Below are 12637 nucleotides of genomic sequence, written 5' to 3'. Positions count from 1 at the left end.
CCATCCACGAGCTTGTCCTGAATCTTCTCTCTGAACATGAACTCCATGAGACACCCCTCTGAAACCATGGGCATGCACAGTTCATAGCTCCAAGTAGAACAATCTTTATTAAAACTCCCATCCCTAGTTCTCTTTCTCTTGCACAGTCTTGGTTCCCCGGAGTCGCCCAGTACGACGGGCAGCAATAAGACCCACTTTGCGACCAGCAGGGGCATCTCTGCGGATGGTGGAGGGCTTTCCGATGTGCTGGTGGTTGCCACCACCAAAGGGATGCTCCACAGGCTGCAAGCAGAAGAAAAGAGCATTAGTGTGGGGTAAGACTGCACCTGCCAAGGGCTCGGGGGCTGAGACAAACCATCACCTTCGGCCGCCATCTACAGATCATTTACTTTCCACTGGGATAAAGGACATTCTTGGAAGGAAGCCAAGAACAATCCACCCAGCCACTGGGTCCCTGTACCCCATATACCCCAAACCATACTTCTGGCTACTTACGTTCATGGCCACGCCCCTTACACGAGGCCAGCAATTCCTCTTTGCCTTGTACTTGTGGTAAGCACGGCCAGCCTTCAGGATGGGTTTGTCAATGCGGCCACCCCCGGCCACCACACCTGTGGGCAGAGCAGGCAATCTCAGGGCCACGCATCACACTCCAGGACCCTCCCCATCACTACCACTCAGTGCCTTGCTAGCTGGGTCCTTGCTTGCAAATGTCCAACTCCTGCCCTAATCACAGTCCCCAGGAGGCTCAGGATAGCTACAGCCCACTGACAGGTTTCTCCAAGCTCCCACAGCAACCACGCCAGGCTCTTACCCCGTCAACTATGGTACTGAACAAGTTCCAAGGTGCTCCAGGGGAGACTTTGTTCCCAGCTTTCCCTTCGCCACATCTGATATCATGCCCCAACTCAACAACAGCTTTGCTTATTCTGTGAACACACCTCTCAGAACTTCCTCTAGACAGCTGGCACAGCAACTCAAAAATATTACAAAACAATAAAATGAACAAACCTCGGCTTATACGCAGATTTCTCCACTTAATTTACGGCAAATCACAATCTCTAACCCTGCTTTCCCTGAAAGAGTTGTTCATCAGGTGGGTGCAATTATAATAATCACAAGAACTGAAGATATGTGCCTGCCTGACAAGTCCTGTGTGGTTAAACCCACTGCCTCATGCAACTGTACCCACTTTCCAGACAACTTGATTCGTAAGTGCTCACGGTCACAGCCCTAAGAAAGTGGTGACAGGATGTGCAAACAGGCAATCCGATTCGAGGACCTGGTCCCAACACTCACCAACCACAGCTCTGTTGGCCGAGGAAATGACCTTCTTGGAGCCTGATGGCAGCTTCACTCGGGTCTTCTTGGTCTCGGGATTGTGTGAGATGACAGTGGCATAGTTCCCAGAAGCCCGGGCTAGCTTGCCCCGGTCACCAGGCTTCTCCTCCAGGCAGCACACGATGGTACCCTCAGGCATGGTGCCCACCGGGAGGACATTACCAATGTTAAGCTGGGCTGCAGGGGAAGCAACACAGGGCGATGGGGACAAGACCGTGAACTGACCACCGAGCCAGGGAAAATTACATAACCGCGCTCCAAACAGCCCCCACGCAGCTCAGAACATGCAAACGTTCAGTCTCTTACGGCTCTCCGCTACATCCTTGGATACCCGTTGGCTACGGTCTTCCCGGGTAAGGCTCCGCCCAAGGTGCTCCTCTCCGACTTGGGGAGTTAAGCTCCTAAGGCCGCCCCCCAACTCCCCCAAGCCTTCCTTCGCAGGCGCCATCCTCACCTTTCTTGCCGCAGTACACGAACTGGCCCGTGTGGATGCCCTCGGCAGCGATGAACAGCTCCGTCCGTTTCTTAAACCGGTAAGGGTCCCGGAAGACCACCTTGGCGAGGGGCGCGCCGCGGCCCGGGTCGTGGATGATGTCCTGCGGGCCAGGCGGCGTGAGCGCGAGGTCCCGGCCCGCCGGCCCCCCGCCCGGCCCCGGCCGACGCCCCGCACCTTCACGATGCCTTTGATGTACCCGTGCCGCTCAGCGAAGTCCACGGCGCGCAGGCGCGCGGCGCCCTTGCGGTGCTTCACGTGCGCTCGGAACACGGAGCCGGCGCCCTTCCTCTGCCCGCGGATCACGCGGCCCATGGCGGCGGACCTGGAGGGAAGGGGCCGTCAGCTCGCGGCGGGCCAGGCCCCCGCGCCAGCCCTGCTCCCCGCACCCCTCGCGGCGTCCGCCTCCCCAGCCCCGACGTGAGCCGCGGAGCCCTCTGGAAGAATCGGCCGCGGCCCCCCGTGGATCCCGCGGGGACGGAGGAGGGCGGATGGCGGCGGATGGCGGCGGATGGCGCCATGGCCGCGGCGCGCTAACGCGTCCTACCTGCTGACTAGCGCGGCCGGAAAAGGAGCCCGGCGCTGCGCGAGCGCCTTATCTTCCGGGGCGGGGCCCGCGAATCGCGTATCCTTCCGGGACGGCCGCCGCCGCGCGGTGCACACTGGGACTTGTGGTCCGCGCGCGGGCGTCCCGGCCCCTCCCCCGCCTCTGTGGCCTCGCGCAGGCGCACTCTGGCTGCCGGACCCGAGGCCTGTCCACCTCTAGGCCCTAGGATCCAGCCAGAAGGGAACAGACTAGGCCGCCTCGGAATGTGTCCAGGGCTCGCTGACCTCGAGTTGGGTCAGGGACCAGATGAGCCATCTAAGTGGTCAGCACCATGGTCTATGGTGCGACCAGGATGCCTTGCTCCGCAGAGCCTTCCTTCCCGGGGGTGACGGTGTCTTCGGCCATTGGGCCAGGCTCACCTGCAGGTGACAGGTGTGGACTCGGAGGTTTAGTCACCCACCTGATCATTACCTCACCCGACCTTGTGCTTGATGCATCTGTCCGCACAAAGAAGGGGTGCTGGCCGGTGCCTCCCTGCCCCCCCCCCTTCCTGCTGAGCGCTGAGCTCCCTGTGAGGGCCCCAGACTGTCCACTTCCCTCCACGCCTCCGGGTCCCACCACCTGGAGTCCTTGCCCCCTCCTCTGTCTTTGCCTGAATCCTCCAGGAAACCGTTTTGGTCCCCCCTGCTCCTCCCAGCCTGCATCCATGTGCTTCCACGCGCTTCCCCATCCGGACAGGGCAGCACCGACGTGAACATGCCATGCCCCGTCCAGCTCCCCCGGGCCTGGCTGCGCCCTGCTACAGCGGACAGTAAAATAGGTATTTGTTGACTGAAGGAGCGGGACCCCAGAGAGGGAAGTGGAGCCCATCAGAGGCCTGTAGCAAGCAAGGGTCACAGATGCCCTCCACAGTGGGCACGGGGAACACGTTCCGGGCGACCAGCAGTCAGTGCCTGGGCAGCCCTGGCTGGGGCCCCTCGCAGTCCCGGACGCCTGTGGGAGGCCTCGTCAGGTCTGCTTCGTGGGAAACTCCTCCATGCAGGGGCAGCTCCACAAGCCAAGCAGGACAGAGCTCCTGGACGGATTAGGATTCTGTCATCACTCTGTGTATAACACACAGCAAGAAGGGGAGAGAAATGGCACACTTCATGCCAGGACCACCCAGCTGAACCCTAGTTTGGGAGGCTTGTTTGTCCTGCGTCGGCCTTGCCCACTTGGTGGGTAAGGAGGAGCAGAGCTGAGGCGTGAGTGAGAGGAGTCAGCACAGAGAAGGTATCTGAAGCCAGCCTGACATCCTTGCTCAATAGGGTTAATTTTGTCTAATTTTCTCAGTACTAGTAACAACAAGTTAACAGTTACTATAAACAACTAGTTTCGTGGGGTTTTTTAAAGATTTATTTCTTCCCCCTCCCTCCATTGTCTGCTTTCTGTGTCCATTTGCTGTGTGTTCTTCTGTGTCTGCTTGTTTTCTGTTCTCATTGGGTGGCTCCAGGAACCCATCCTGGGATCGTCCAGAGTGGGAGAGAGGCGATCATTCTCTTATGCCACCTCAGCTCACTAGCCTGCTGCATCTGTTATTATCTCTCCTCTGTGTCTCTTTTTGTTGTGTCATCTTGCTGTGTCAGCTCTCCACACAGGCCAGCACTCCTGTGCAGGGCAGCACTCCGCGTGGGCCAGCACTCCGCGTGGGCCAGTTCACCACATGGGCCAGCAGCAACTAGTTTTTAATAATCCATACTTGGTTGGTTTTGTTATACACAAAAACAATGTTAATGCCTTTATTTTGCTTAAGCAATCTGTCAGACATGCACTGGCAGCCAGGGAATCGTGTGTAGGCAGTCCCAAGGATCTTTTCTTTGTCTTAAGGCTGAAGGAAAATGAAGAATGTGGTCCATACACTGTTGACATCAGTAATTCTTAACAATACATTGTGTGGGAAAATGTGGGAGGGCTAGGAAGCGGGACATATGGGAGTCCCCTATGCTTTTTGTGTAACATTTATATAATCTAAATTTCTTTTTTAAAAAATAAAAATAAAAAAGTATATTAAAAGTGGCAGACTTGGCCCAGTGGATGAGGTGTCCATCTACCACATGGGAGGTCCACAGTTCAAACCCCGGGCCTCCTTGACCCGTGTGGAGCTGGCCCATGCACAGTGCTGATGCGTGCAAGGAGTGCCCTGCCATGCAGGGGTGTCACCCACGTAGAGGAGCCCCACGCGCAAGGAGTGCACCCCTTAAGGAGAGCCACCCAGCGCAAAAGAAAGTGCAGCCTGCCCAGGAATGGTGCCGCACACACTGAAAGCTGACACAAGATGACGCAACGAAAAGAAACACAGATTACCGTGCAGCTGACGACAACAGAAGCGGACAAAGAAGACGCAGCAAAAAGACACAGAGAACAGACCCCCGGGGTGTGGGTGTGGGGGGGAGAGAAATAAATAAATAAATCTTTAAAAAAAAGTATATTATAAAAGAAAACAATACATTGTACCCTGTTGGCATTTCTTTGGTTCTGAGATGTTTTTTACATCTGTTATTGGGACCAATCTCTTAAATCCATCAACTGGCTTTTCAATTTTAATTATATTTCTTAATTCGTTTGGCTTTTTTCAAACTGGATTGTACTTCTCTCAAATTTCTCAGATTCTTTTACTTTTTTTTTAAGGTACCAGGGGCAGGGATTGAACCCAGGACCTCATATGTGGGAAGCCGGTGCTCAATCACTGAGCCACATTGGCTTCCCTGAGTTTTGGGTTTTTTTTTTTTCATTTAACTTGCATCTTGTTTATTTTTTTGTTCTTAGGAATCACAGGAAACCAAACCTGGGATCTCCCATGTGAGAGTTGGGTGCTCAACTGTTTGAGCCACATCCGCTCCTTCTTTTACTTCTTGAAACCTCCAAAATATACTTAATGTTTTTTTGTGTAATTCCATTTTCTGAAGTCTTTGATGCCTAGTAGACTACTGGCTGTCACTTATGGTGCCTGATTCCTCATTTGTTTCATTATATATATATTTTTAACATTTATTTTGAAGTAATTTTAAACTTATTACAAAAGAACTCCAAATGTAATACAAAACCTATACAGAGAACTCCAACACACACAGCCCATCTAGATACCCAGATCCACCAACTTTGAACAGTTTGACACATTTGGTATATTGTTCTATCTACCCATCTGTCTTTCTACCTATTTATCTATTTTCTAAACACTTGAGAGTAGGCTGTATACATTATGCTCCTTGAACACTTAACACTTTCATGTATATTCCCTAAGAACAAGGATATCCATTTATGTAAACAGCTTCAGTACAATTATCAAGTTAGAGAACTTTATCATTGATATAAAGCTACATTCTATATTCCAATTATTTCCTATGCCCCAATAATGTTCTTTTGGGGATTTTCTCCTCCATTATTAGAGAGTTAGAATCGTGTATTGTCTCTTTAATTTCCCTTTTAAATTATGGAAATATATACATGAACTTTCCCATCTTAGCATTCCCAAGCGTACACTTCAGTGGGATTAATCACATGTGCACTGCTGTGCTCCCCTCACCACCACCAGTTACCAGGACCTTCCCATCCCCCCACAGAAGCCCTGCGCCCATTATGCCTCAACTCCCCCTTCCCCCACCCCACCCTGGTAAACTGTAGTCTACTTTCCATCTCCATGAATTTGCATATCCTAGCTATTTTATGTAAGTGGAATGTTACAATACCTGTCCTTTGTGTCTGATTTATTTCACTCAACATGATGTCTTTGATGTTCATCCATGTTCTCTTTTTTTTGCTTTAAAAATTTGATAACAATACAAATTTATAATGCAAGCATTATATTATTAAATTTTGAGTTATAACCAATTTTTTTTACTTTTTAAAAATTAATTTATTGAGATATATAACCCACACACAGACATACATAAACAATAAGTGTATAGTATTATGAACTTAAAAAACAAACATATATAACATCATAAAGGACTCTCATAACTCTACCACCAACACTTTACATTGTTGTTAAACCTTTTTAATGATTAAAGAGCATTGTCAAAATATTACTACTAACCAAAGTATTTTCCCCAACCCTCCATATTATTATTATCTTTATGTCATTTGTATATGAACATACATAAATAAATGTATAGTAAAAGTTGTGAACTTACAAAGCAAACATGAATAACATCATACAGGGGTCCCATACATCAACCCTCCACCAACACCTTGCATTGTTGTGAGATGTTTGCTACAAATTATGAAAGAATATTGTCAAAATCTTACTACTAATCATAGTCCTTATCTTACATTTGGTGTGTTTTTCTCCCAACCTATCATTATTTTTTAAATATATTTTTTATGACAGAAGTTGTAAACTTATAAAACAATCATGCATATGTGCAGAATTCCCAAACTACACCCCTCTATCAACACACCACACTGTGATGGAATATTTGTTACAGATAAGATAATATCATCTGATTGTTACCATGTCCACAGTGTACATCTGGCTCACTATGCCTCATTATCAACACAGTACATATTTGACATAGATGTAAGAATATTATATTATTACTACTAACACAGTCCGTAGGTCCTTCCAGTTTATTTTTCCCATGCGTTCCCAATACCCTGCAGTAGTGATGGACATGTGCTCTAGCTCACAAAGGACACTCTTGCATCTGTACCATCAACCACAATTCTCATCCATCTCTTGGTTTACTGTGCTATTCAGTTCCTAGATTATTCTCTAGCGTTCTGTCAATTGGTATTTACATGCCTAGGCTACCATTTTCAGCCACATCCCTATTTATAAACTACCTATTACTCACAATTTGTTACCATCCATTCTATACATTTCCACACTTTTCGGTAAAGCTAATTAAAACTTCTACATACATTAAACATCATTAGTCCATCTCAGTCCACCTCTTATCTCCTTTAAGAATCCACCACCTACCACCAGGTCTTGAAGATATTTTCCTACAATTTCTTCTAGAAGTTTTATGGATCTTGCTTTTGTTTTTAGTTTTTTTATCCATTTTGCATTAATTTTTGGATAAGGTGTGAGATAGGGGGTCCTCTTTCCTTCTTTCGGCTATGGATATCCTGTTCTTTCAGCACCATTTTGCCGAATGGACTGTTCTGCCCAAGCTGTGTGGGTTTGACAGGCTAGGGAAAAAATCACTTGACCATACATGTGAGGGTCTGTTTCTGAGCTATCAGTTTGGTTCCATTGGTCTATGTGTCTGTCTCTATGCCAGTTCCACTCTGTTTTTACCACTATAGCTTGGTAGGATGATGTAAAATCTGGAAATGAGGGTTTGCTTTTCTTTTTATGATGTTTCTGGCTATTCAGGACCCCTCACCCTTCCAAATAAATTTGATAATTGTGTTTTCAAATTTTTTTTAATGCTGGTGGAATTTTTATCAGGGTTGCATTGAATCTGTATATCAATTTGAGTAGAATTGACATCTTAATGATATCCAATCTTCCAATCCATGAGTGTGGAATGTTCTTCCAGTTATTTAGGATTTTTTTTAAGATTTATTTTTTATTTATTTCTTTCCCCTTCCCCTTCCAACCCCCCCATTGTCTGCTCTCTGTGTCCATTCGCTGTGTGTTCTTCTGTGACTGCTTCTATCCTTATCAGTGGCACCAGGAATCTGTGTTTCTTTTTTGTTGCATCATCTTGTTGTGTCAGCTCTTCATGTGTGTGGCACCATTCTTGGGCAGGCTACACTTTCTTTCATGCTGGGCAGCTCTCCTTACAGGGCACACTCCTTGCGTGTGGGGCTCCCCTACACAGGGGACACCCCTGCGTGGCTCACACTCCTTGCGTGCATCAGCACTGCACATGGGCCAGCTCCACATGGGTCAAGGAGGCCCAGGGTTTGAACTGTGGACCTCCCATGTGGAAGGCGGACACCCTATCCATTGGGCCAAGTCTACTTCCCTTATTTAAGCTTTTTAAAATTTCTTTTAACATTGGGTTGCAGTTTTCTGAGTACAAGTGCTTTACATCATTGGTTAGGTTTATTCTTAGTTGAGTTTTATCTGTCATATTTTATTTTCACCACTTTTTTGACACTTTCAGTTACTTTTATTGATATAATATTCCTTTCTAGACTCTCATCCAGGCCTTTCTCTCCTGTTTTGTTTTGTTTTTTTTCCAGGCTCTAGCACACCCTTTAGTATTTCCTGAAATTCTGGTCTCTTGTTAGAAATTCTCTCAGTTTCTGTTTATCTGTAAATATTCTAATCTTGCCCTCATTTTTGAAAGACAGTCCGGCTGGATATAAAACTCTTGGCTGGAAGTTTTTCTCTCATAGTATCTTAAATATATCAGACCACTGTCTTCTTGCCTCCAGGGTTTCTGGTGAGAAATCAGCATTTAATCTTACTGGGCATCTCTTATACCTTATGCATTGCTTTTTTCTTGCTGTTCTCAGAATTCTCTCCTTGTCTTTCTTGTTTTTCATTCTGATTAGTATACGTCTCAGAGTTGGTATATTCAGATTTTTTTCAGATGGGGGTACATTGTGCTTCTTGTACATGGATATCTATGTACTTCAATAGAGTTGGAAATTTTCTACATTATTTCTTTAAATATTCCTTCTGCCCCTTTTTCCTTCTCTTTTCCTTCTGGAACACCCACGACATGTATGTTTGCACATCTCTTGCTGTTGTTTAGTTCCCTGAGACCTTGTTCAATATTTTCCATTCTTTTCTTCGTCTGTTCTTTTGTATGTTCACTTTCAGAGGCCATTTCTTCAAGTTCACAAATCCTTTCTTCTGCCTCCTCGAATCTGCTATTATATGATTCCAATTTTTTTTTAAAGATTTATTTATTTATTTCTCTCCCCCCTCCCACCCCAGTTGTCTGTTCTCTGTCTATTTGCTGCGTATTCTTCTTTGTCCACTTCTATTGTTGTCAGCAGCACAGGAATCTGTGTTTCTTTTTGTTGCGTCAGCTCTCCATGTGTGCGGCGCCATTCCTGTGCAGGCTGCTCTTTCTTTCATGCTGGACAGCTCTCTTTATGGGGCATACTCCTTGCGGGGCACACTCCTTGCACGTGGGGCTCCCCTACTCAGGCACACCCCTGCGTGGCACAGAACTCCTGGCATGTATCAGCACTGCATGTGGGTCAGCTCCACAAGGGTAAAGGAGGCCCAGGGTTTGAACCGTGGACCTCCTATGTGGTAGAAGGATGCCCTAACCACTGGGCCAAGTCCGCTTCCCCCAATGTTTTTTTTTATTTCATTTATTACACCTTTCATTCCCATAAGATCTGCTGTTTTTCTAGTGCATGCTTTCAAATTCTTCTTTGTGCTCATCCCGTGTCTTCTTAATATCCTTAATCTCTTTAACCATCTCATTGAATTTATTAAGGAGATTTGTTTGAACATCCATGATTAGTTGTCTCAACTCCTTTATGTCATCTGGAGGCTTATCTTGTCCTTTACCTGGGCCATAACTTCCTGTTCCTTGGTGTAGATTGTAATTTTTTGTTGGTGTCTTGGCATCTGGCTTACTAGAGTACTTATTCTGGGTGCAGATTTTCTCTTTAGTTTAGGGCTTCCTGCCCTTTCTCCCTTGCTCATTGTACAGTAGGAGCCAAGGATGTAATTGGTGCTGTAATCTCGGAGGCTCAAGCTGCCCTCATTGCCCCAGGGATGGATGAAGTTTCTCCCAACTTTCTCCTTTCCCAGAGGTAGGGAGAGAGTCACAGTTGTGTGAAATAATCCAAGTTGTGCAGGCCTAGACTATGGTTGCCCAGAGAGACTGATGAAGCTTCACGCCCCTTTCCCCCCTGCCTGGAGCGGGAGTGGAGCTGCAGGTGTGGGCAGCAGTCCATGCAGTGTGGGTCCAAGATGATCACAATTGCCCCAGGACACTTCACATTATTCAGTTTGTGGCAGCCAAAGGCACCCAACATTACCTGGACAGGCTGGTGCAGGGCCTGCCAGCCTCCTCCCTACCAGAGGCAGGGCTGAAGCCTGGGCGAGGGCTGCAGCATCACTGTGATGTTTGGTCAGCCAGGCTTCCCCTCAGGCTGGGGGCAGACTCAAAATGGCGGCCACTGGCCTCTTTCCTTTCCAGCTTGGACAGATTTACACCCCAGCTGTTCCTTGGGTTACTCCTTAGCCATCTGAGTCTCCCAATCAGTAGCTGAAATTGGCAGCCAACCGTCTCCTCCTCCCCTGATTTTGGGAAATGGAGCTTCCAATTCCAATCACAGAATAGTTCCTAGGGTGGCTTGTACCACCAGAGTAGGACAATCACTGGCCTCCGTGGCTTGGCTGGCGATTTCCTGGAGAGGTTGGCGCAGGTCCCTGCAGTTTCCTCCCTGTCGGAAGTGGCACTGGGGCATAAGCTAGACCTGCAGTCGGACCTGGATGGAAAGAAGCCAGTCCCCACTAGCACTGTGATTCTCAGTCTGCCCCTCTTCCCCTCATGCCAGGTGCGGAGTTCAGATGGCAGCTCCTGGCCTTTTTCTACTTGGACAGTCTCAAACTTTAGCTGTTCTCAGGATTATACTTTAGCCCACTGAATTTACTCATCAGTAGCTGAAGTTGGTGACCAACTGTCTCTTCCTCCCCCATTTTTGGGAAGTGGAGCTTTCAATTCCAGCAGCAGAGCCGCTCTCGAGGTGGCTTGTGCCTCCAGTGGAGAATGGGCACTGGCCTCCAGGGTGTGGAGTGCTCTACGTATGAGTCCTCTCTGCAAATGGGCAGTCTCCTCCTTCCATTCCTTCAAGGATGTTGCAGGATGCCCTTCAGCCAGCTCAGATAGCTCTGAGTGTTTACTAACTGCCCTGAAGCCATCTTGCTTCCTTTTCCATGTTTTCTCTTGTATCAGAATGTCATTCCTTTTCATGGCTGGATAATATTCCATCATATGTATATACCACATATTTTTTATCCTTTCATCTGCTGATAGATATTTCACTTGTTTCCACATTAGGCTATTGTGAATAATGCTGCTTTGAACATTCATGTATAAATATCTGTCCAAAAGTCCTGCTTTAAATTATTTGGGGTATATAAATAGAAGTGAGATCACCAGATCATATAGTACTTCTAGGTTTAACCTTTTGAGGACTTGCAGAACTGTTTTTCACAGCCCCTGGACCATTTTACATTTCCACCAACAATGGACTAAGGTTCCCATTTTCCCACTTGTAAGCACTTGTTACTTTTTTTTTTTACTACTCATAGTGGGTGTGAGGTGGTATCTCATTTTACTTTTGATTTGTATTTCCCTATAGCTAATGATACTGAGCATCTTTTCATGTGTTTATTGGCCATTTGTATGTCTTTGGAGAAATATCTATTCAAGTCTTTTCCCACTTTTGTATTGACCCTTTAGAATTCCTTGTCTTTTCTTTACTGTGCATATCTTTCAATATTTTCTTTTTGGTAACCAAGGGGCTTAAATTTAACATTGTAAATCTTTAACAATCTCGTTTGATTTGATACTAACTTAACTTCAATAGCACACCCTTACCATGTTCCTATAATCCTCTATCCTCCCACCTTTATGTAAGTTATTTTTAATATAATAATGTAATGAATTTTAATATAATAAACTTTATTTTTAGAGAGGTTTTACATTACAGAAAAGTTACATCAAAAGTATAAGGGATTCCCATATACTCCACCCCCTCTACATCTTTCCCAATTAATAACATCTTACAATTGTGTAGTACATTTGATAAAATTGATGGATAAATATTGAAGCACTGCTACTAACCAAGGTCTATAGTTTACACTGTGGTTTACACTTAATTCCAATGCCCCCAAAATACCCTATGTTCCACCTATTATTCCCTCCCCTTCCCCTCAGAACCTCTGATAACCACTATCTTTATAACAATGTGACATATTCTTCCATTAGTATAATATTAATGCTTACTTTATCCATGGTTGCATTCCCCCCTTGTGTTTGTTCATTCCTCAACCTTTGAGGATTTGGGCTGGTGATGTCTGCTCTACCTCAGATTGCGAGGGACTTAAATATTATGGGGAAGATAGTAGGAAACGTTTGCTTGCAGTTGTATTTTCAACAATTTTGGGGATGGGCATTGTCCATCATCATCATTTTGTTAATTGTCCTGGGTGAGTCCAATGACCTGGAGAGTAGGTGTTGGCCCAACTCTTCTGAGTCAGGGTTCAATCAGCATATGAACAGACCAAAGATATTAAGTCTCTGAGACATATATTCAATGGGTATAGTGCTAAATATAGACTC

The 12637-nt window shown here is 46.4% G+C and overlaps 1 protein-coding gene across 1 annotated transcript; it reads right to left on the bottom strand.

Annotated features, from left to right (window-relative positions):
- Positions 1–88: 88 nt before the first annotated feature.
- RPL8 (ribosomal protein L8) lies at positions 89–2459 on the bottom strand. Its single transcript, XM_004454590.3, has 6 exons — positions 2382–2459; positions 2012–2159; positions 1796–1937; positions 1300–1518; positions 496–611; positions 89–282 (listed from the first exon to the last, which is right to left on the bottom strand). The coding sequence occupies exons 2-6, from the start codon at positions 2147–2149 to the stop codon at positions 124–126; spliced, it is 774 nt and encodes a 257-aa protein (XP_004454647.2). The 5' UTR covers positions 2150–2159; positions 2382–2459; the 3' UTR covers positions 89–123.
- Positions 2460–12637: the final 10178 nt, after the last annotated feature.

The sequence above is a fragment of the Dasypus novemcinctus genome, chromosome 14 (assembly GCF_030445035.2).
Source record: "Dasypus novemcinctus isolate mDasNov1 chromosome 14, mDasNov1.1.hap2, whole genome shotgun sequence".
Classification (NCBI taxonomy): domain Eukaryota; kingdom Metazoa; phylum Chordata; class Mammalia; order Cingulata; family Dasypodidae; genus Dasypus; species Dasypus novemcinctus.
This window is presented reverse-complemented; position numbering and strand designations above follow the sequence as displayed.

Excerpts from the sequence above, each read along its gene's own strand:
- RPL8 (XM_004454590.3), bottom strand. The coding sequence starts at position 2,149 with ATGGGCCGCGTGATCCGCGGGCAGAGGAAGGGCGCCGGCTCCGTGTTC. Across the intron at positions 1,519-1,795 it reads CGTGTACTGCGGCAAGAAAG|CCCAGCTTAACATTGGTAAT; the intron begins GTGAGGATGGCG and ends CTTCCCCTGCAG. Across the intron at positions 283-495 it reads TAAGGGGCGTGGCCATGAAC|CCTGTGGAGCATCCCTTTGG; the intron begins GTAAGTAGCCAG and ends TTCTGCTTGCAG.